Source organism: Metopolophium dirhodum, chromosome 2 (genome assembly GCF_019925205.1).
Source record: "Metopolophium dirhodum isolate CAU chromosome 2, ASM1992520v1, whole genome shotgun sequence".
Classification (NCBI taxonomy): domain Eukaryota; kingdom Metazoa; phylum Arthropoda; class Insecta; order Hemiptera; family Aphididae; genus Metopolophium; species Metopolophium dirhodum.
Window position 1 is genome coordinate 30809487 of NC_083561.1, and position 25201 is coordinate 30834687.

Sequence of the window (25201 nt, forward strand, 5' to 3'; positions counted from 1 at the left end):
AGCAGGTCGATCTTGATATTTTTGTTATTTTACCATAGGGTAATAATTACTCACGAGTACGATGAGCTTAGAAAAGAAGATTATTATCACTACAACTACAACTCTATGGAACAAGTCTTATAATCACAACAACAACAAAACAGTGATTAAAGACCATTAACCAAAAATATGAAGGCTCTTTTAATTTCCGGGAATCCGCTGGAATAATATTTAAGACTGACAAGTGACAATAAATAATATTAAATGGCTAGTAAATTATTGCGTTAATTACTTTTACTTAATATTTTTATTGGATCATTAAAATAATTTAGCTAAATAATTTAAATGTATATAATATTATTTATAAAATAATTAAGTAAATATTAAAATTTATAATTCTAATACCAAGTATTCTTGTTCGTTGTCCATGACATATTAAAGTGAAAGATATTTAGTTTTTATCAACTAATTATTATGAATTATCGGTAGATAGTCGTAGATATTTCGACTAATTCAAATGACACGAGTCGAATAAAATGAGTAATTATAATTCTAACTATAAGTTTTTGGACATGTTTAATAAAAAAAAAATAGTATTTTTTTTTGGTTTTTTCACTTTACTTATTTTTTGGTTTATTGGAATTCGAAGTAGAGGTAAATAGTTTTCGGTTTTCTTTTACTGAAAAAATAATTTTAATCAAATTGATAAATTGTTGTTAAATATTTTGTTATTATTAGATGCATCACAATATCAAATTTTAAAACAAACATTGGAACACACAAAAGAAGAAGTATGAACACCATTACTTTTTAAAGTAGTATGCTTATTAGATTTATAAAACAATATTTTTCAGCAAGTATCCTATGTTTATTCACTACCTTACTATTATTTTGAACGCAAATTAATAATATATGTATTTAAATACCTAGCCTATAGGTGATGTTTTTCTTATCACTATTAACAGGTCTCTACATAAATACATTTTTTATTTCCAATTTCCATTTCTTTTTATTACTGCCTATATAAGTTAATTTTACATACTCTTATAATTCTATAAATACAAATAATAACCCATCTATCTATTATGAAAATTATAATTTATATTTATGTCTAATCTAAGTTTATTACACGGCTTCTCTATATATTTCAAAATATGTTTACAAAGTATACAGCTGTTCTGAATCTTCAAAAAATATTCTGGAGAGATCAATTTAAACAATTAAAAGTTTAAAGTTGTCTATTAATAATTTGGAAAATTACTTACAGTTCTACAGTTGTTTTATGTTGCAAATTATATTATATGGTATAGTGTGTTATTGATATAAAATGTTCTGTTAATAACTGCTTTTTCCTAAAGTTGTACTAAATTTTTCAATATTAGTAACATATTATATTATTTTAGTCAAAATTGTAATTTATGGGTTAGGTAACATTGTTTAAAAGTATTAATTTTATTAATAGTGTGTGAATGTTTTGTATTAGTCTTTATTTTAAATTTTCAATGGATAATTGTTTTTACTTGTGGTTTTCTTGGTAACTAATAGCCCTCAGGTGTTATATTTATTTATATTTATATAATAAAATAAATTACCAATGTCTTGTAATTTGTATCCTTAATGTTAGTTATCTATAATGTATATATTTTTTGCAGTTAAAAATCAAATCTATAAATTATAATATTTTAAAAGAAAGATTTGAAAGTATATGTGATAAATGGCAACCAAACATTCCAGTTATATATGCCATCACACCTACCTACAAAAGACCTGTACAAAAAGCAGAACTAACAAGGTAAACTTAATAAACTTAAATTTTACATCAACATTTTTTTATTTTTAATATTTTAAAAATTGTTATTTATATTGTAGATTGTCTAACACTTTTCGTCTTGTAAATAATTTCCATTGGATTATTGTTGAAGATTCTGAAATGAAAACATCACTTGTAGCCAATTTGCTTTATAAAAGTAATTTAAATTATACACACTTAGCCATAGGAACACCAGCTGAATGGAAGAGAAAATTAAAAGTATATAATTTAAAATAACTGACATTTTAATTTAATTTTACTAAATTAAAGTAATCATGATTTTAGGAACCTAAATGGAAGAAACCTAGAGGAGTTAAACAACGAAACAAAGCGTTAGAATGGTTAAGAATTAACAGAGCTAATATAAATGATGAAGGGATAATTTTTTTTGCTGATGATGATAACACATATAGTGTTGATTTATTTAATGAAGTAAATATTAGTATACAATAACTGTTTTAATGTTATAATACATAATTATACATTATTATTATATAATTATATTTTTATAATTTTATTTACATAGATGCGAACTGTAAAAGGTGTTGGTGTTTGGCCAGTTGGTCTTGTTGGTGGTCTTTTAGTAGAAAAACCATTAATAAATAGTAAAGGTAAAGTAATTGGTTGGAATAGTGCTTGGAGACCAGAACGACCATTTCCTGTTGATATGGCAGGTTTTGCCATTAATTTAAGACTTTTACGTAATCATCCGAATGCTGTGTTTTCATGGGATGTCAGTCGAGGTTTCCAGGAAAGTGCCATACTTTCACAAGTAACCACTGTAGAACAATTGGAGCCTATGGCAGATAACTGCTCAAAAGTGAGTTTGTGCAAATTACATTTTATTATGGCATATTACATTGTCTCTTTAACTTGAATCTCAATGGAAATAAAAATAAATTAGACTAATGTATTTTTTGAGTTATATACTTCACAACTTGTAAACACTTCAAGAGGCAAGAAAAAAAAATTCACTGTATTTTCATAATCATTTATAAATTTAGGTGTATGTTTGGCATACAAGAACTGAAGAACCAATACTAAAAGCAGAAGAAAAACTTAAAAACCGTGGACTACGATCAGACATGAATATTGAAGTTTAATCTCAACCAGTGATGCAAACACCCGGTGCTTTATACGTGTGTAATTATTTTAGTCTATAAATAACTTTCAAAGACTCACTGCTCAATGGAGAAATTAAGGCCAACTTGTATTTTTACTTATATGTATATATAATTACGTATACTTAAATTTAGTTGTGGCACAGATTAAAATGACCAGTTAGTTATTACTTATTGCTAATACAAACTATATAAGACATTTATTTGAACCTAAACCTAAATTGTAAATTTGTAACCAATAAAAATGATTGGAACAATAATTAAATTGTAAATAATTTCCATTTCATCATCAATTCAAGTAAAAAAATTTCATATTATTTTCAACTTTTTTTAGTCAAGAGTAATTTCCATGTCATACAGATTATTTTTTAAATTTATTTGTTTAAAATAATAACATATATTTATTATTAATTTACAAAATATAATAGATCATTTTGTTTAAATGAATTTGATACAATTGAATATGTTAGTAGAATATAATAACCACTAACTTATCTACCTACTAATAAATAAATAAAAAATAATAATTTCATTTCTATAAAAAATAACTGATAAATTGATTTCCACTACAAAATATATTAAATAATACAACATAGTTAATAAACTATAGATATTTAAAAAAGTACCTATAGTACTTATACACACAATTGATTAAATACATGTTTGTTGTTTTTAGCCAATACATTTATTTTTGTTTCAATTTAAATAACCTAAAATTAATTAGCTATTTTCTGATAAAATTGTTTGTAAAAGTTTTGGTTGTGTGTCTTCAGTCTTGTTACATACGACATTTCTGTTCATCATTCAAAATCAAAAAAATTAATGATATTTTTGGAACTAAGCAATTTATTAGAATTTTTATTTTATATCTATAAAATTGTACTTTCAATCATCAATAAAATGTTGCATTCCTACTTTTTTTTTACATACACTACATCCTATTTAATAATGTAATAATCTTTTTCTTTTGTATTAGGTCAAATATTAGGTCAAATATAATGTATGTGTTGGAATTATAAACAAAACACCCTATATAATGTAGTGTATAAGTAATATATTCACACTGTAGTTCATCAGACGCTGACTATACATTTTTATATACTACAGCATATTATATGTCCTGCGTAGTGTAGCCGGGTATACATAGTTAGTCGTTGATTTATATTACGCCTCGTAACACTATTGTACATCGTATCATTATACTTATTATTATATTATATATATCCGATTATATTATTATTTACCTTTTAACTTCTGTATATCTGTGTACTTCAACAGTATGTCTAAAAAGCAGTGTCCCCTTCTTCAAATATATTTTACTTTGTGCTCAAAACTATACATAAGATTATTTTTTTAATAACAACATATAAGTATAAATTAAATTATGTACAAAACATATTTTTCTGAAAAATTTAATATACCTACATAGATTGATAAATCTAATAACTATGTTCAAGAAGCTAAAGTTTTAATTTGTTTAATTCTTTATTAATAAATAATATTACTAAAAATTGTATTAAATAAATAAGTTATACTACGTATACTAACTGCATGAACCTTGTAAAATCTTTATTAAAACCCAAACACATAATGAAAATGTATTGATTAGAAATTAATTTATCATCCTATTAGTTTTAATCAGAATTATAATTTTATTATTTAAATGATCGATAAGTTGGTAGCACATAATGTTAAATGAAAACAAAAAAATTAATGTAATTTATCGTAGAAAAATAAAAACAACTATTTTTATCAATGAAAAATTAAACAATTATAAACATGTTTAATATTGTACAGTTTAAATTTACAACAATATTTTAACATATTAATAATTTGCATGTTATATCATGTTCAACCTCATTCCAGTTAAGTAATATTAATAATTAAAGTTGAAAATTATTTTATTTATATCATATTAATCCATTGTATTATCATTCAACCGTCCTTAAATATTTACGTTCAATTTAAATTATGAAAACCTTGTGATATTTTAAAATGTTGAAATTCCGTGACATTTTGTATTATATAGTTACCTAATCATATTTTTTTATACATTTAGGTAATTGCTTGTGTTTAAAAAATAATATTATTTTTACATTTTTAGTTTTTTGTATCTTTCAATGATGATAAGATTAATTTATCTGAGTTAAAAAAATATTGTTGAAAATAATGATGCCAGCATGGCGTAAATTATTGTACTATAACATATTATATATTTTTAAAGATTAAAATAATCATTATTTATATTTATATAGGTATATTATATTTACTTATTACTTTATAGTTTATAGTCTATCACTAAAAATATTTTTATAATTTTGTATTTTGTATTTTTATGTATAATTTTACTATTTATTCATTTTTATTCTATCAACTGTGTAGCTTCATTGATGGTTTTCAGATATTTGTTACCAGAAAATTGTAAGTAATTTATACTACATTATATGAGTTATTGATTATTGTCTTAATACATTAAAAGGACGCCACACCCGCATGTGTTGTCTCCATCTTATTAACTCGTAACATACCAAATTTATGATAAGAAATTCAAGTTTTATGCCGTTAGCTTAAAAATTAGAGTGAATCGACCTATTATGAAACTTTATGGTAAGAACATAATCTGTGTTTTGATGGAAGTTTTTTTACGATGATTCAGTTTTTAATTGAGTTAGGAGCATTTTTAATTTACATATATTATACACGCTATAACTCACTTAAAAACTGAATTATCGTAAAAAAAAAACTTCTAACAAAACAAAAAATTTTTCTTACCATCAAGTTTTATAATAGGTCGATTTACTCTAATTTTTAAGCTAACAGCATAAAACTTGAATTTCAGAGCATAAATTTGGTATGTGACGCTTTTGTAAGACGGAGACAACACATGCGGGTGTGGTATCCTCTTAATATGTTACTCTAAGGAAATTATTATTTATTTATTAGGTAATGAAATAAAAATAAAAATAATTTAATCTAATGTGTTTATGATAAAATTTAAAATTTGTCTCTTTCAGCCGATTTGGGTTTTAGAACCATAGCTATTAAAATAAAACTACTATAATAACGCCCTACCCAAATATGGTATAAAAAACAGTTGTGTCAAAAGTTGTTACTAGGGAGTTAAAAAAATATAATATGTAATTCTACCTACCTATGTAAGTAAGTACCTGAAGTTGAAAATTTTAACTGTTCCTATAACTATTTATTTCAATCTAGGAATAAAATTCAAGTAAAAAACAAGAAGTTGAAAACCATGAAATCTATTTTACTTAAAATTCACAAATATCAGTTTTAAGTCAATTATGAAGTCATCAAATTAAAATATTAAATACATTCATCGCTCATAAATAGTCTATCATATATAATTTTAAATAGAAATTAATAATAAATCACAAATATTGTACAGAATATGCTATAGCTGTTAAAAAAAATGTGGTAGTCTCTAATTTCTACCCCTACTAAAATTTTCTTTACTTACAAATCACAAATATCTGTTTTTTTTCTCACAAAAATGTGAAAATAATAATCCTGACATCTGCTGTTATTGGCAATAAACTCAATTTGAAAAAAATATTTTCAGTACGATATGACATACTATGCTGAAATTAATTACAATTTACAATAGTTTTTCTTTTGTACGATGTACTTATCTACAATATTGTTTTTTACAGATAACCGTTTATTTATGATCTAAGGCTTATTAAAATAATCTGTCGAGAAATGTATTGTTAAGGTGACCATACTGTACATAAATAGGTGTTTAATGGAAACTTACAATTTAAATTAAAAAATAAAAATATTTGCTAAAATCATCCATTTAGGCAGATCTTAAGTAATCCAGAGAACAAAACTTTTAATATTTTATTTCTAGATCAGTTACAGTATACATTTATTAGTCTAGAGCCTGGATTTATATGCAATAAAAATCTATGAAATATGCAGATTCATATCATAAATATACAAAATGTTTTTTTTTACAAATTAACAAACTATAATATGGTTTTGACTAAAAATATTACACAATCTAAATATATTATGAATAAAAATGTTTATTAAAATAAAAATGCAAAATAACATTTTTAATGACATTGTGTAAATATAAAAGTATTTTTTTTTTAATTGGGTAACCCGCGGCAACATAGGCTATTGGGTGTGGGGAGGGCACTGTAGGTTTTTGTATTGGGTAGGTTGGTACATGTGTGTGTTGTGTTTGGTAGAATTTCTAATGGGGCACCCGTAGGTTTCTGCCGTGCCCCGGGTGGGGGGATGGCGGCACTTGTTCTCCGGACACCGTGACTTGCCCGAAGAAAAATGCCGCCCGCGGCCAAGGTATCGAACTCGGGTCGGTTGCGTCGCAGCCGACGCCTTAGTCCGCTCGGTCACTCCGTCCCCCTATAAATGTATTATAAATGAATTAAACTGTTATATAAAAATTATTATTTTAAAATTCAGGACAACATTATTTTTATGAAATTGTGTTTAAAGGTATTAAACTATTTTGACGAGGTGGCCGAGCGGTCTAACGCGACGGATTCAGCACAGCCGGTCCGAGTTCGATCCTCGACCACTGGGCGGCATTTTTCTCCGTGCAAGTCACGGTGTCCGGAGAACAAGTGCCGCCACCCCCCCACCCCGGGGCACGGCAGAAACCTACGGGTGCCCCATTAGAAATTCTGCCAAACACAACACACACATGTACCAACCTACCCAATACAAAAACCTACAGTGCCCTCCCCACACCCAATAGCCTATGTTGCCGCGGGTTACCCAATTAAAAAAAAAAAAAAAATTCAAATAGTCTACGGTTATTAGTTTTTGAATTACAACAAGATGAGTAAATCATTACATGAGAAATCTAGTGAAAATCAAAAACTAATATTGATTTTGTGGAAAACCAATTTTGCGTAAAAATTGTTTTTCCCGGCGCTTTTAAAACTATTGGGAATTTTAAAATTTGACCTCCCGAAAGCACCAACTTCATTCACTTTCCATCGAACAAGATACTGTTGAAGAAAATCGAAGCAGTTTTACTGCCCCAAATCGTGATCAGAATCTAAAAATAACTATATATATGTTTTAGAGTCCGTTACGAGATAGGCATTTCGTACAATTCATTAGGATTTAAATAATATAATATGGATAGGTAGTATAGTTATAATTATATTATATAATTTATAATATTATAATAATATAGTAGGTATATAATAATAATAATAATAAACTTAAGTCAGTCGTTATTTTTTTTTTTAAATATTCAATATAAAAAAAACGCTACTCAGAACAGACCACAGTGGTTCGCGGGAACCTCCGGCTCCGCTTGCGCCGGCCAAAGCTGACCGTGGTCGTGGGGCCGGACGGTCTGAGCAACAGGCCCGGCCGTTTGTTCCGGTTGACCACCACGGCCTTGAGCGGATGCGGCGCCGTGGCGCCGTCCAGCGATGGCGACGGTTTGCGCATGTTCTGTGCGACCAGACTGATCAGGTAGCCGCCGAACGCTAGAAACGACAGGACGGTAAGGGACATCTGAAAGGCCGTTTGCATCGAACCACCGGCCGCCGACGAGCGCAGAACGTCCGTGGTCCTGCGCAAGGCCATGGCGTTTGGTGCGTCTTCTTCCGCTGTAACCGCTGCCACCTCATCGTCCGTCCGTCGTACTGAACGTTCATCTGAAAGACAAAATTGCACATATACATTTTATGTCATGTAGGTAGCGATGTAGCATGCCGCAGTTAAGCTGTTATATTTAGATAATTGCACTCGGGGGGGGGGGGGGGGGGGGGGGGGGTGACGAAACCAAAGTACCAAATCTTGGGAGGGGAGGGATGACACCCCACCACTCAGCCATAGACATAAGTCTGAATTTTGAAAACTTCAAGAATTTGTGTTAAATAGGAAAATAATAAAAATGTAACTCAGTAATGATGAGTAGGTAGGAGGGTAATTTAGCTACCTTTATTATAAAATATTAATGAGAGAGATTTGATATCACACCCAGGCGGTATAACCACTTGAATCCATAAAAGTGAATAAAGTATAATTTTATATCTTCACATTTTTTTCATATTTTAATGGTTTTTTGCCAAACCATATTTTAATTATTATTTACTACACAGACACACAGTAAACAATATTTTGTGTTGTTAAGACTAATACTCTTATTATAGTAAGTTATTATTTTGACGAAATAACTATTAAATAATTATTTCGTCATGGTTATTATAATATTATTCATTGTTAGGTATTAAGAGTAGCTATTTTTATTACTATCAGCTTAGTAGAGAACGGTGGTATATATTATACTAGTGTTTGTCTAGAAATAATTTAGATTTGACCGATTTGGGACTATTATGTGTGTAGTACGGAAATTCGGATATTTTAGGGACTGCTAAGAGGTATAGCAAATAATATTGCTTTAAAATAAAATTGTAGATAATTTTTTTTATATTTTCGCTAAATACTAATGTTGTACCTATATGTTTAATTGTATTAACTAGGTATAAATAATTATTTTCATTTATTTATTTACGATTTAAAGGGACTGTAGTATACATATATATATACATTTTACTATATTCAATTATACATAACTATAAAGATTTTTATTTATGATTTAAAGTGACTTTGGTATTCTGTATTACCTATAAATAATTATAATTATTTTGACTTATTTATGATTTAAAATTACTTTATTTAAAATTACTTATTATATTATATGATACGTTTTTACATTATATTACATTTTTTTTTTTTACTATTAATTTTCGCCGAAATGGTCACTCGCCGAAACAGACATCGTCGAATTGACGTATCGCCGAAACGTCTGCGCCGAACCGACGGCGCCGAATCGCCCTAGATCCCAAGAAAGTTTACATGCCGATCCCTGACTTGGCAAGCGTTTTTTTTTTTAGTTTTTAAACGTCGTCCCTGATTGTACAGTGTTTCGGTATAAAAGATTTACTTACATGCCGTTTCCCCCCTTCCCTCACCCAATTATATGTATTATTATTACATATTATAATACAATTATGGTGTGCGAAAAAATAAACGGTCGACGTGGTTCCATGCCTGCATATATAGGTAGGTACAATCTATACTTATTGCAGCAGGCGTCCCCACGAATATTCGGCCGCTACTATATTTATTTTCAAAAAATAGTATACGGTGACTGGGCCACTATGAATTTTAATTTATAAAAGGCGCTCCCGGTAATTGGGCCATTATTATTTGTATGAATTTTCCTTATAGGTAGGTACTTGTTAGTGAAACATATGATCGTACCTTGGGGGTATGTTGTCACTATACTTTACTAAAAACTGTAAAGTAAAAATATATTAAAACTATCTGTATAACCCTAGACCCGGCTACACTCGGGAAAATATATTTGTTTACATGGACATCCGTCATAATATAGGCCTTATCCGCATAAAATACCAAACAATTTACAATTATACCCGATACTAATCAGATATAATACTATGGTTCATCGATCGGTGCTTATAAAATATCGCTTAGCCGGCGACAAATAAAACGATTAACGATGCGTAACCATGATTATTGATTACCAAACAAACAACAATTTATTATTTTAATAATAATAAGCATTACAATAGTTTTAACAAATTTTCGTATTTTATTTATTATAATTATTTGTAAAAGTACTGAGAAATGTATACTTTTAACCCACCAAAGAAAAAACTAGATCCAATTTGGTACCAGAAAACTCCTTTGAAGTTGGTGTTTGAAGACATTTTCCAAATAAAAAATTAAAATAGTGTCATCAACAAAAATATAAAAAATAAAAACATTGGTACATCATTGTAAAATCAATACATTTATATAGGAGCGCTCAGAATGTAAAATAAACAATTATATAATACCCTTACACCATTACAATACGTATAGTATTGTCATCTATATAACATAATATTAATACAAAATTGAATTATTTTAAAAATTACATTTTTTAAATAAGATTTGTCTTTGATTTAAAAATTTTTTTCGATCATGATATAATAGAAGTTGGTACCTATTGTGCAAATAATGTCCATTTTATCGGTCAATTAATTATTAGGTATCTAATATCATTGGTTATGAATACTATTATAATAAAATTATAGTATTCGTAATCAATGCTATTAGGCCAATGGGTATATTTATAATTTATAGTTTAAGTAGGTACTTAACACATTTTTTACCTTTTATCCGAAGTTCTTTTTTCATTTCTAACAATTTTTTTAACGGCAATGCTTCTAAATCCATAGTTTCTTTGCTCCAATGGGGTTTTTTTTCTTCATGTCCGCTTAAATAACATATCAGCGAAAAGCTTAATCCTATCACTAAAGTATTCATTGTTAACTTTCATATATATCTACGTGTACTAATTATATTTTTATAATATGTTGCTCCGAGTCCTCACTGTTAAGGAATGATGTCTAACTATTTTATATCGTTGACATGCTGTACATAATCATAATCTAATATTTTAATTGTCTCGTTTCGCACTAAATGTTTAACATATTTATGTCACCTAAAGCGACAGTACAATGCGACGCATGATGTGACCTAATGATCTAATTTATTGTAATGCATACATATACATATAGGTAATAGGGAGGTGTAAATAATTATATAGGCAAGCGCAATAGCATAATAAGTATTTAAATCTTTCTTTTTAATAGTTGTTACTTGTTATGCTTATTTACAAAATAGCTAAAATGTATGGTTTAAGAATTATCATATCGAGCATCATTTTCAAATAATCATAACATTATGAAGTGTAGACACCTATAGGTCTATAGCCGTATTATAGTCGTACATATATTTTAATTATTATATATAATAGGTACTATTACTTATTAGTATATATATATACGAATACATATGCACTATACACAGTATTACAGTGATAAAAAATATTAACACTAATTAATATATGTTAAATGTTAAGCTGTTTTTTAATATGTATATAAATTATCTATAACAAAATTAAAAAATTACATTTACAAGCTTTTAGGTACCTACGAATTACCTATATGGCTATATATAGTGTTATTTAATAAACATTTTAAATTGCTTAAGATCAGAAACCCATTGAAGTTGAGATTATAATAATTCTATATATTCAAGTCTGCGAGTGTTTTATTTAAAATAATATAGGTATCTCTATTCCAATTTTAAACACAAAATAATTTTAATACGATAAATCAAGTTTAATTGTAGGTACTGTAGTTGTTTCATTAACCACTAGAAACATATTAATCAGACATATACATATAGGTAGGTACCTACTAGACACTATATAGTGTTAAACGTAAATAGGCTCTAAGACATTTTTTAAAAGTGTCTACTGTCTATGCCTTAATAATAGTTCAAATCTACTCAGCACGCTACACGCCCAGTCAGATTACCATCAATTGATTAATATTTATTAGGTATTTACAATTTTAACCTAATTGTATCTTTTTTAGCTCTAAAACTATTGGCCTATATGGCTAGTCATACGACTCATACATGCAATATAATCGGCAACGGAATCAGTAACTACTAACTATAATAACTATTATAAATTATATATCACAACCAATGCACTTCAGAAATAAAGTCTGCAGACTATAAACAACATTATAATACGTATGAACGCCGAAGATTATATATATAGTCGTGTATAAAATGTAATTGATTTTCATTTTAACAGCTGCGTCCAAATGTTCTGGCGTCAAACAGTATGAATCTCATAACATGGAAACTGACACTTTGGGTTTTACGTTTACGTGGCGTAAACATTGTTAAAACATTTAAACCACAATAACGGTCGTAAATTAGATTTTTAAGACACCAGTGAACAATGTTGAACTGTTAAATTATTAATTATCTTCCCCTTCTACAGTCGCCTCTTTAAAAAACAAAAACAAAAAATATAAATTGTGAAATGTGAATTTAAACATATTCAGTACTCAAAATGGATCACCGACAATCACAACCGTGTCTGCAAGTGACGGACCCATTGAATTTCGGTATCGATAAAATACTGAATACTAACACTGACTCGGGTAAATATTATTATATCTAATATAATATGCTATTATTGTCTATTGAATTATTATATTACAAGAAAGATGTACATTTCGTATGCATTCAGACCACGATTTAAGATAGTACTATCTTAAATCGTGATTCAGACCGGAATGCTTGATTCGTTGAATTGAGTATCTGTGATGCTATCGCCCAATTTAGATACCAACTCGCCTTGTCTAAAAGTGAAATAATCGAAATTCAAAACTTATTTTGAAATCATAACGAAATAATGACAAAATAAGACTTTTGCGTAAAAACATAAATAAATAGTAATTTATTGCTAATATTAAAGTGTATTTTTTTCGTATCTACATATATACAAAAAATATAAGGTGCAAACCTTTCCTCAGCTAAGACTAAAAGGTTTTTAATTGGCATTCTTACAATTTTGAAATCACGATGAATTTATATATTTTGTATATAGGCACCTACTTAAAAAAACATAAAACAATGAATTATCCACAAATATAATATAATCTGTGATCGGGCATTCGTACGCATTATACGAATATAAGATACATACCTATACTGCCTACCTCTATATAATATTATACTCACGTGCAGTTAATTGTTTAATAGATCGATCGACGAATAAAAAAGGAAAGTGTACCGGTAGAGCTGTGTTCACGGTCACGCAAAAGAATTGGTTAGAATACTATTTCCAAATGGAAAAATACATTACCAAACAAAACAGAAAGATATTGGCTTCCAGTCTTGGACTTACAGATTTGCAGGTGAGTTGATAATATAATGATATCTCGCACCATTAGCATAAATTCGGCGGCGGATTGGCCCACCGGAATACCGTGGAAGTTATCGGTGCGCCGATCCTCGTATTATAAACCTCTGGGTCGATGTTTGTACTTGGATTACAAACTATTTGATAATATTTAACTGGGTGTCTATACGGTGTATGCTGTCGTATACTCATATCACGATTTTGGATGACATTTACGCGGCAATTTTTTTTGCACATTTTTATAAAATTTGTTTTAATATTTTATATTCTGAGTGAAGCGATGAATGTTTTGATTTTAAAATAATGTTTGTTCTTTTACAAATTAATGTTATGACTGTCATCACTTGTCGAGGCAGTAAAAATGCATTGATTTTTCTACTTCAGCATCTTTCTGGTAGGTAAGTGAATCTAGTAGGTCTTAAAAAATCTTATTAAATTATAAATAAGACAATTTCTAAAAAGATTTTTATAGAAAATTATTATTAATTGTTATAATATATTGGGTGGGCCTGTCACACTGTAATTTCCTGGACCGAAATGTTTAGCCAATCCGCCGCTGAGCATAGTAATATCTATTATTAGTGTTGTAATCATATACCTAATATTGTTGTTATTTATAGGTAAAAGTATGGTTTCAGAATAGAAGGATGAAATGGCGGCATACCACAGCTGCCACGTCTTTAAGTAAATAAAACTTCAAAAATTTCGTATTACTTTTCATTTAATAGTGAAAAATTACAAGTATATATGGAAGTATATTATGTACTATACCTATATGTCATTATTAATTAATAAATAATAATACATTTTATACACAATATATATAGGCGTATTATAATTTAGTGCACGATAATATTATACTGGTACCTAATTACTAATTACTGCGAGTGGCCTTCTTAAAATATACTACCTATTATAATTCGTCCTAATTGTCTAATTTTGATCAATAATTAAATTATGACGTTACACAATCGTATTTAAAAATATTATACACTATTTAGTATTTTTCCAAATATTGTATATTTTACTTTCGAAACAATACGCTAGCATTAGGTCTGGATTATTGACACGCGTCAATAATATTATACCATGTCGATGATGGTCAATACTCAATATAATAGTATATTGACGTAAATCAAGAATAACGTACACGCGTTTGAAAAACAACAAACCTCATCATGGCCAGGAACTTATACATTAATAAAAATAATAATACAATTATCAACTACGTGTATATAATAACATTGTGTATAGATTATAGTACCTATCTATATAGTATCTATACTCAATTATAATAATTATTATGGCGTGGACGGCCCACGCACCGTTTTATTTCTTGATCGAATTCTGAAAGTCGTCGCCGTTGCCGAACTGTTTTTCGAGAACGTACGACGGTGACGGCACCCTGTATCCGAAAGGCAATATGTCCAGACTCTGGACGTGGGCTTTGACCACGGCACCGGTCGGAAACCCACCGAAAGTGTTCGGGACGCCGTCGTCTTTGGGCTTCTGATAGTCAGTGCCGCCGTACTGCCCGTACTTGTCGTCCACCACTATCGGCCGGGACGGTTGGCCGTACGCCGCGTCCGGCGGCCCAATCGGCCTGCCGGTGGACGACTGCGGCTGCAGCAGGCCGTACGCGCCGGTCGTCGACTGGCCGTAGGATGACGTCGTGTCCGCCGGCACCGCGTGGTAGCCCTTCTTCGGCGGGTTTCGCTTGTCGAACTTCTCGAACGACTGGAAGAACGATTCTTCGTCTTTGTTCTTGTACGTGGAGGGCCACTTCTTGGGCGGCAGCGCGGGATCGTCCTCCGGGAACGCCGAACCTAGCGGCAGCTTGCTGTCTGGTGACAGGAATTCGTCGGACAGGCCGCCACTGCCGCCATTGCCACCGAAGCCTTTGACTGGTGGCTCGGGCCGCCGGCGGTCGGGGAGCGGTGCGGACGTGCTGGCCGCAGGCCCGAACAAGTCCTGCGGCTCGAACGCGACCGGCGGCAGCGGCGTTGACGACGACGACGAGATCAACTGCAACGGGGGCAACACGGACGGCGGCACGGGCACCACCAGACCGCCGCCACCGATGCCACCGACGCCGCCGACGCCACCGACGACCACACTGCTGCCCGGGAGCGACGGCGCCGCAGCCGCGCCTCCGGCCGCTGCGTTGTTGACAATTCGGTAACCGATGTTGGGCCCAGCCACGTATTGCACCGTTCGCTGCACGCCCTTGTCGTCCACATAAGTGTAAGAGCCCTGCACGCGGCCGTTGGAGTCGCTCACCTCGGACCGCCGCTGGTCCGGCCCGGACGCAGTGAACCCGTACGAGCCATCCTTGCCGAGCACGATAGACGAGTGGCCGCGTGGCCGGCCGCCGGGCTTGCCAGGTGGACCGTTGTAGAACACACCGCCGTACGTGTCCGAGTCCGGGTGGGGTGACTTGACGTGAAATCCGGTACCGGCGCCCGCCTCGTACTGAACGTCGTGTCTCTTGCCTGAAAAAAACACGTATAATTAAATATAATAATCGGATCACGCGATATACCAATATTGGTACATAACATAACCAGACCCGGGAACCCCCCCCCCCCCCCCCCCCATCATACTATACTAGATGTTTACCCACTGCACTATACGCGACAACAGATCTATGAATCCTAATTTACTTTGCAAAAGAAAAATAGCGATTAGCATGCACATTTTTTTGTTATATTATTCGTGTAACGCGTTATTGTCAACACGTGCGTGCTCGTGCGGCAGCACTCCGCTATTTCTTTTACACACATAAGTCACACACACTAATAACAATTTGCATTTATTACGCACACATTAACATGGCATTTGAAAAATAGCCTGATTCGAACTCCTTAAAAACGGTCGGTATCTAAACCCTATATTGACACCTATATTTTAAGTTTAAACTCGCTTTAACAATATTATAATAAAACGTTATTATTTTTACACAAGTATATACCTTTACCTGTAATAGAATGTTATATTATATATCTACGTCAATTATTTAAGACATACGCTTACCGACATCGTCCAAGTACGAGTATACGCCTTCGACGTGGCCCCTGGAATCGGCGGTTTCGGATTTCGATTGCGTGGGCGTCCGGACGGTGAACTTGTAGCTTGGGTCTTCGTTTGGGTCGTAGTATCGGTCGTAGGCCGGGTCGTATTTGGACGAATCTGTGGGCACGGGTGGGTTGTAGGGCAGACGGACTTGGGACAGGTCTGTCTGTCTGGCAATGTCCGGCCCACGGGCGCGGAAACCGCGGGGCCCGGACGAATACGACGTTTGCACGATTCGACCGGTTTCGGGACTCCTGGAGCCAAACCTGCGCGTGTAATCAAATCAGCACGAAATGAGTACGTATAAAAACGAAAAATGTATAACCGTGTTATTTGTCTGTATTATATTTAGTAGGTATTTAGTAGTAATTTTTAAACGACAGTCGGTATAGCGATCGTTTGGGGCTATAATATTATCTGCGCATCAACCTTATAAAACCATAAATACAATATTACTGCTGGAGGAAGTAATTATTGCGTGTTAGTTACAAGAGTTGACACGGTTTCGTGTACCGTCCGAATATTCAAAGGCGTACATAATTAAAATGTATAATAATTAATGGTTATAAATTACAATTCATCTTTGTTAGTATATATACATTATACACACATATATTACAGAGGTAAGTACTAAGTACCTTCCGGACACGACGTTGTCCTTATTGGCAGCGGCCGAGTGGAACTGGTTCCTGTCAGCGTACCGGAACGCGTACGATCCGTCCGACGACCTGTCTGTGAAGTCACCTTCCGTGGGCGCCTGCCGTTTTTCCACTGCCGCCCGCCGCCCCACGCTGCCCGCCGACACCATCACCGTCGCCGACATCACCACCAACGTCCACCGGACCGATAGCGCCATAACAACTGAACTGAAAAATCGAAGAATAATCGTGTCGACATTACAGCGTTCTTGCGACGTGGTAATAAGTATTTAGACACGATCGAGAATGAATTTTTTAGTAATAAGTAAAATATTTTGTGGACGCTCAATAATTATAAATTTTTTCCACCGTTGACATATCTAATAATTGTTATGAAAATGTTGAGCACGGTATTTGTTACTGGTCCAGATAAATGGTGAAAATCAACTTCGAAATACGTGTAAAAAGTTTTATAGCCTAGGAAAATGAAAATTAACTGGATTAACTATTATTATACGTCGTATTTTGGACTACAGTTTTAAGTCATGAAGATATCGAAAATGCGATTTTAGAGTTAATTATCTACAGTAGAAAAAGGCAAATAGAGAATTACCGACGGAATAAAAAGACAAATATTAGTTAACATTAAAATTAATAGAATATATTAATATTAATATATGATACAAATAATGTAGTTAATTTATTAAAATATGTATTTAGAATATTGTGTTGACCAACACAATCCAGGAATTTACACATATAATGTAACTTAATGCAACTTATTATTTATTAAGCCATATATTTTATAAGATTATAATTGATGCGTATATGAGTTATGACTTTGAATAAATTATCACAAATTTTATTTGTATATATATTTATATTTATTATGACTTATTAATATAATAATGAATAGGTATATATTATTATATTTGGTATTTTCGTTACACTTAAATGTTTAAATAAAAAAAAATCAAAGTGCTGAATCATTCGATAGTCAATTTAATATTTACCTCATTTATTTATTTAATTCATTATGGCAACACCTTACACATAAGTTCGTTCTCAATCGTATTTTTTTTTTTTAGCGGGTAAGCGTCGAGTTTTTTGTGAATTTTAAGTGTTTGATCTTCGATGGCCGTATTATTTAAGTACAAATTAATAAACCCTTCGGAAACGGGTCGGACTCAGATAAATCCGTAATTAATAAATATACACCATATTATATTGAATACGACAATGTAAAACGATACAATATTTGAATTTGAACACTTATTCATTTTGGCGATACAAACTACTAAAAAATATATCTTATAAGTTATAACCTACTTGAGAGGTCTCGTCGTAACCGCACGCGTAAACTCCAAAATATATCTACAATAAATTGTGTGTTTACAGTTTTGAGACGCTCATAACCTCGAAAACTAAAATATCGAATAAAACCTATACGAAGTGCGAACAGTGACCTAGACGATATTATTATACCTTTACGTAATTTGACAGTGTCGATCAGTTCACTCAAATTAGTTAAATTTCAAAAATAACAGATTACGGGACACACTGCAGAGACGTCCTCTCAAACGTGTTTCAAAAACAAAAAATCCGACGATAAAATCACCGTCGACCCATTGATGCACACATCACGTGATCGTCCACATGCACCTACTATTGTATTATATACGTCTCGTCGCGCGTGGCCGATACTCTGCGCAATTGCGCACCTTGCGTAACGGTCGTCCGCAGACAGAGGCGACATATTATTATTAAATTTATATTATATGATATTAAAATATTATCATGAATTATTACCTCAATGAACGTATATAATATTTATCTATACACTACACATAATAAGAATAGGTAGGTACCTACTGCAGATGTACGTGATTTTTGGCCAGAAAATAATATTATATAATTGGGGGTACCTACACGTTTTCCGGTTCGATTCACATCGCGTCAACGGTATCGTATTTTTAAAATGTACTATATACATCTATAATATAGTCTGGCGTAGCCCATTCAGCTCCCGTTTTACAAAAAGGTAAATTCCCAACGACTCCGGTTTTTTACAACACAAATTCCCGCTCACTTCATACAGAATTATGACTGTCTTAAAAGCGGTGTTTTTTTTTTAATTTTTTTATCCCATGTAAATTATAAAAATTGTGTAAAAAATCATATACCTATTTGATATTGTGAATTAAAAATTAAAAAATATTTGATATTATAAAATGTGTCAGTTTTTTTTTTAATTTTAGCGTTAATTATTGGGAAAATGAATAAATATAAAAACCATACATTGGTATATTTGGGTGAAATCTTTTTCGACGGGAGCCATTTGGAAATAAGCAAACTATGGATGAGGGCCGTTTGAGATGCACCGCTTTAATCTATACATTCTAATTTCTAATAAAACAAATAATAATATATACACGATATAATATGCACACAAATACCCTATTTATATTGTATCATCTATACGAGGGATGATTCAACCTAAGAATAAGGCACATTTATCAATCCGCAGAAAACACTAACGCTCTAGCAAATATTACTTTTACATGATTTTAAGTCGTTCCAAAACGGTATTTTATTTTTCTTATTGTTTTTATTTTTTTAAGTTTTTACCTAATTTAATATATTCCGAAGAAAAATTTTGTTCGGACTTCGGAGTATTTCGATCTATAAAAATCAAACTTTTAAGTTTAAGTATATTTATTAGTTAAAAATATTTAGTTTAGAAGTTAATATTAATAGTTTTAATGAGCTTAGTAGCGGTTAGTACGGGTACCAACCTTTTGTGGGATATCCCTAGTTTTTAATTGTCTCAAGTTATTTTAAAAACGTTTATAGCTTTTGAAACAATGAGTGTCTCGTGTTAAACGTATATACATATTAGCTACAATTATATAGTTATAGTGTGTTAGACGGTCGTTTGTGGTGGGCATATTTTCAATTTATATAACTAAAATTGGTTTAAATCTTTTAAATGAATGTTGTGTTTGTCGTTCAAGCTGTGGCAGAATGGCATTGTGTATTGTGTACACTGTACATGTATAAAGTAAACGGGTTAATGTTTGTATGAGGACCAACGCAGTGATACACCCTGAATGTATATCGTATATGATATTATTATGTAGTTCCAGTGAGTATAATACAATAATAACAATAACAACAACAACAACTCATTATGTAATATTCCAGACAGGGTACGAAAAACGTATCACGTGAGTCGCCGCAGAGATGACGGTCATCAACTATTCATTCACACGTTACAATGTTACATATTATTATATTACACAATATACGTACCTATTATAAATGAATGCATGTATGTATGTATGTATGTATGTATGACGTATGTATATATTTATATGTAATTGGTCAGTAGCTACTCAGTAATCACTAATCAGTATAATATTATAATAAAATATAAATTATAAACACCGAGGAAATTATATATATAATATATACGCTTTATATGAAACGAACGGCCGTCTGAAACGGATCTGACCCAGGAAATTCTGAGGTTATTATATGATATAATATTATGATATATTATATTATGTTGCATACGACAATATAAAAAAAAAATTATTTGAATTAAAAAAATAAAAGCATACATTTTGGTGATGAAAAAATACTTTATAATTTTTACTGTCGTTATTTTTGGGGTTTACTGCTTGTTTCATTATAATAATTGACTGATGATTGTCTATATCAAAAACATCATCTTCTAGTTTCCATTTCCAACATTATATAAATATTAACAATTTTTAATAAAAATGTAGGTAACCGTTGGAGAGTTTGAGACGGCGCATTGTGCATGCAATATAGCAGCACCAAAGTGTGGTTGACATTGATAATTGCGTGTTATTATATTATTTAATCCAGCAATTATAACCTATGGGAAAATGTAATAGAATATGATATGGTCAAGGATATATTTTATTTGGGAATCACTTTAATTATAAAATAATATATATAATGTGACTTGCATCATTTTCTGTGAAAATATAATACACGAAACAATTTTTTTATTCTATAACAATAATATAATAATAATATTAATGAGAAATAAAAACGGGTTTTTTAATGCCTCACGCCTACACAGTAAAACAAAATTTAACTTCCATAGGCACAATCAACATTTTAATTCGAAAACAAAGCTTACATATTTTTGTATGTAAGCAATCTTAATATAATATACCAATCAATAGTATTAAGTATAATTTGATTTTTCATGGTACACAAGCAATATACATAAAGGGGCCAGGGAGTGCCTAGTATTATATTATATAGACTCCCTTTAAAAATATGAATATTTATATAATTATATAACAAAATTTCAAATCGAAAACATAATTTTGTTTTACATAATTTCTTAGTTTTAAAATACATAAATTAATTTTAAACTTTAAACTTTTATAATATTGAGTCAAGTGGGACAATTATAAATAAACAATTCAAGTTGTGCACATTTTTTAAGACTTAAGTTTTGGAAAATTTTTATTCTGTTTTTTTTTTTAGAATCATCGTTGAGTTAGACATTAATTTATATTAAGTTAACACTCAATATAAAACTTGGTACTTACATAAACAATAAACATGATAGAATAAAATAAATAATAATAGAGTAAATTAATGAATGTATATAATTAATTCATACCAAACATAAAATAATAAATTTGTTAATGGACTGGAGAATATAAAATAGTATTATTTGTTTGATTATATTATTTCTGTTGTTAAAAAATAATTTATATTGGGGATCTGGGGATCTATTTATCTTGCATGAATATTGTAGAACAATGCAGTAAGGAATCACCACATAAACAAACTACATACATTCTATTAGATAATCGGTCTAAGCTTTAAAGTTAAAACATTTATCAATAATATAGAAATGTCAGAGAATTATTCTGCATCAAAAATTGTAGTTGTCATTTAAAAAAATAAATAATGAAAGCCAATTTTTAAAATTTTAATTTTGAAAACGTATTAATTTTTTTTATTTGTTATTTATATTGTAACTTTTTTACGTACCAATATAACAATACAAGTTATAAAATATAAAATTTGAATGTGAATATAATAGAGAACGTGGATAAACAATTATGATTTACGTATAAATGTAGCAGTGCTTATTTCCTATATTATAGGTGATAAAATATATAAGATTAAATACTTACAAAAATGTTGAAATCCCGAAGAAAAATGTGTCTATATTTTCAAAGTATTTCTAAACGATTCGGAGGTTTTGCCTGGTACGCTGACTTATTTCGAATGCCGCCAAAACAAGTGGTCGGCGGTCTTTTCGTTCTATGCAGAATCGACGTATATGTTTAAGGTCTTACCCATTACACCGTGAAGATGCTAAGAAGATTCCACTGACGTCACGGTCAACAGGTGCCATTGGTATATTGTTAATTTCAGTTTTTATATTCGAAATATTTGCAAACAAAAATCACTTTGTTATCCATTGTTAAACTCATGGAATTCTAATTTATCCCATTGTATAGGTACATAAATATAGGCACTAATGTATTATATAAACAGTGCTTTAATTTTTGACCTGAATTAACATTGTGAAATCGTTTAAATAGTTAATTGTTTGTTGAATTATGAGTATATATATATATATAATGATTATAATGAATACAACATACTATTTACATATTATAGACTATAGTTTGTATAGTTATAATTGTATGTAAAAATTCAATATAATAAATCCAATATATTATGTAATAAATATAACTTTGATGTAAATTTGTTCAGTACATTCTTATTAAAATATTAAGATTGATGCACTCAGTAGCAGATCCAGAAATAACCAAGGGGGGAAGCGAATTTTCTAAAATTAAACTACCTTTTTTTCAGCTAAATATTATAATAGGAAATAACGTTAAAAAGACAGCCCAAGTGGGGCAAAAGCCTATTCGTTCCCTCCTTGTATCCGCCACTGGATGAACTTCATAATAAAATCATCCTATGGTTACAATAATCTTTTTGATCGTATCGATTCAAAGGCTGTAATACCATGATAAACTTTGATTTGTTTAATATTAAAGATTTATATCCACGAAACCATTGTTTTTCTATCAACGAATGTTCATTATTATATTTTATTGTTTAATCAAAATATTAAGTATCTAGGTCTGTCATTATATTACATTAATTAATTACTAAACTTAATTACTATTATTTATTTATTTCTATTTAACCATTATATGTATTATTTTATTAATTAATACATTATAAACATAGTACATTAATACATAGTAAATTCTAGATATTTGAAATTTAGTCATTGGTCACTATAGTAGCATCACTGCCATTAAAGTATATGATTAATCTATCTTCAATAGTTATTTGTTTAGCCTTTAGTATTAATGTATTATACTAGGTAGTCAGTGGCATGTAACATAGGGTACATTGTTACTAAAATCAGCAATATAGTTACTCAGACAACACCTTAAAATTGGGTCGTGACCAATAATGCGAAGTATAATTTAGTAGAAATCTATTTCTTAGTAGTTTTCTGGAACACTAGTGCAAAAACTTAATCTATTAGGTAAATGCAATGAGTGCATCAAATAATATATATATTATTTAACATTATTTATCAGTATAATAATTAATAATTTTATAATGTGTGGGCAACCAATACCATTATATTTGAGCAACACTAAAATTTTTTTTTATAACACACACCACTTATACTGGTAGTATTATCATAGGCGTGCGCTGAATTTTCGTAAAAGAGCGGCACAATATTATATTATATTATCACAGTTAAGGATAAGAGTCATAATATCTAGGAATTTTTTTTTTTTAGTGAGTGGATGAATTTATCACATTATTGAGGATGACACATTTAATCATGATTGGTCATCTATTCTATATTTCTGTGATAGTAGCTCGTGTAAATGGTCTAAGGCTAGGGACGGACTGGCTCGGTCAGCTGGTCAACAATCGTGGGACTGGCCTGTCGGCCGTACTATATAATTTGGCCTTACATTATTTTTGAGAATAAAATATGAAAACAGGCAAAAATGCATCTTATAGTATTATGATGAATTCTAAACACTGGAGAATATACGCAATGTTTATGCCAGAAATTAATGGAAATTCACATTTTATTCTTATTATTGGCTTATTCTATTTTCGTTCCGATTAAATAGGTAATATTATAATATTATGTATACCAAACCCATTGTTTATTTTTAAAAAGTCCGTCCCTGTGTAAGACAATACTGTATTATCTCATTGAATTATTTTTTTAAAATAAAAATGAAAATTATGCTTTTCTCGTAAAAAAAATAAAATTATTCAATTGAATGTCGAAAACCCGAAGTTCTAAGATTTATTACTGCAGGTACCCATGCGCACGCCCATGAGTATGATAGTTATAGTTAGTAGTTACTATTGTATAAATAATGAATTCAACGCGCAAGTTATAGCTCGTGAACATGCGTTTAATTACATTAAATTAAAGCATTTAATGATTTATCTTTGCTTTTAATTGGTTATCTCCTACACTCAGTATTAATGTACCTATTGGATTTGTTGTTATTACCCGCCAATTTACATTTAATAGATACGTAAACAGGATAATTTATTTGGCGAATATATTATTTCATAACTAAGTAACGTACTAGGATGTTTTTATTGAATAAAACAATTAAATATTAATCATGCTAATTAAATCACCTTGTATGCAACAATAGGTTTGAATAACAGTTAACCGCACATTACGATAACA

General features: G+C 30.6%; 4 protein-coding genes across 4 annotated transcripts; 2 read left to right on the plus strand and 2 right to left on the minus strand.

Moving 5' to 3' along the window:
* Positions 1 to 16: 16 nt before the first annotated feature.
* Positions 17 to 5887, plus strand: LOC132939685 (galactosylgalactosylxylosylprotein 3-beta-glucuronosyltransferase I). Its single transcript, XM_061006995.1, has 7 exons — positions 17 to 633; positions 718 to 770; positions 1632 to 1771; positions 1849 to 2008; positions 2075 to 2221; positions 2316 to 2609; positions 2794 to 5887. Exons 1-7 carry the CDS (start codon positions 516 to 518, stop codon positions 2890 to 2892), a joined length of 1011 nt encoding a protein of 336 aa, XP_060862978.1. The 5' UTR covers positions 17 to 515; the 3' UTR covers positions 2893 to 5887.
* A 1840-nt stretch (positions 5888 to 7727) lies between these two features.
* On the minus strand, positions 7728 to 11314 carry LOC132939716 (uncharacterized). Its single transcript, XM_061007045.1, has 2 exons — positions 11106 to 11314; positions 7728 to 8576 (listed from the first exon to the last, which is right to left on the minus strand). Exons 1-2 carry the CDS (start codon positions 11257 to 11259, stop codon positions 8182 to 8184), a joined length of 549 nt encoding a protein of 182 aa, XP_060863028.1. The 5' UTR covers positions 11260 to 11314; the 3' UTR covers positions 7728 to 8181.
* A 1554-nt stretch (positions 11315 to 12868) lies between these two features.
* Positions 12869 to 14482, plus strand: LOC132939609 (homeobox protein H2.0-like). Its single transcript, XM_061006870.1, has 3 exons — positions 12869 to 12959; positions 13564 to 13718; positions 14344 to 14482. Exons 1-3 carry the CDS (start codon positions 12869 to 12871, stop codon positions 14413 to 14415), a joined length of 318 nt encoding a protein of 105 aa, XP_060862853.1. The 3' UTR covers positions 14416 to 14482.
* On the minus strand, positions 14427 to 22752 carry LOC132939607 (uncharacterized). Its single transcript, XM_061006869.1, has 4 exons — positions 22626 to 22752; positions 17434 to 17661; positions 16757 to 17061; positions 14427 to 16215 (listed from the first exon to the last, which is right to left on the minus strand). Exons 2-4 carry the CDS (start codon positions 17649 to 17651, stop codon positions 15053 to 15055), a joined length of 1686 nt encoding a protein of 561 aa, XP_060862852.1. The 5' UTR covers positions 17652 to 17661; positions 22626 to 22752; the 3' UTR covers positions 14427 to 15052.
* Positions 22753 to 25201: the final 2449 nt, after the last annotated feature.

Bases quoted from the DNA above. Each gene is read 5' to 3' on its own strand.
- LOC132939685 (XM_061006995.1), top strand. From the start codon at position 516: ATGAGTAATTATAATTCTAACTATAAGTTTTTGGACATGTTTAATAAA. The intron at 634-717 runs GTAAATAGTTTT...TGTTATTATTAG, and splicing joins TATTGGAATTCGAAGTAGAG to ATGCATCACAATATCAAATT. The intron at 2,222-2,315 runs GTAAATATTAGT...TTATTTACATAG, and splicing joins GTGTTGATTTATTTAATGAA to ATGCGAACTGTAAAAGGTGT.
- LOC132939716 (XM_061007045.1), bottom strand. From the start codon at position 11,259: ATGAATACTTTAGTGATAGGATTAAGCTTTTCGCTGATATGTTATTTA. The intron at 8,577-11,105 runs GTAAAAAATGTG...TTTGTCTTTCAG, and splicing joins AAAAGAACTTCGGATAAAAG to ATGAACGTTCAGTACGACGG.
- LOC132939609 (XM_061006870.1), top strand. From the start codon at position 12,869: ATGGATCACCGACAATCACAACCGTGTCTGCAAGTGACGGACCCATTG. The intron at 12,960-13,563 runs GTAAATATTATT...ATTGTTTAATAG, and splicing joins GAATACTAACACTGACTCGG to ATCGATCGACGAATAAAAAA. The intron at 13,719-14,343 runs GTGAGTTGATAA...TGTTATTTATAG, and splicing joins TTGGACTTACAGATTTGCAG to GTAAAAGTATGGTTTCAGAA.
- LOC132939607 (XM_061006869.1), bottom strand. From the start codon at position 17,651: ATGGCGCTATCGGTCCGGTGGACGTTGGTGGTGATGTCGGCGACGGTG. The intron at 17,062-17,433 runs GTACTTAGTACT...TTACACGCGCAG, and splicing joins GACAACGTCGTGTCCGGAAG to GTTTGGCTCCAGGAGTCCCG. The intron at 16,216-16,756 runs GTAAGCGTATGT...TGTTTTTTTCAG, and splicing joins CTCGTACTTGGACGATGTCG to GCAAGAGACACGACGTTCAG.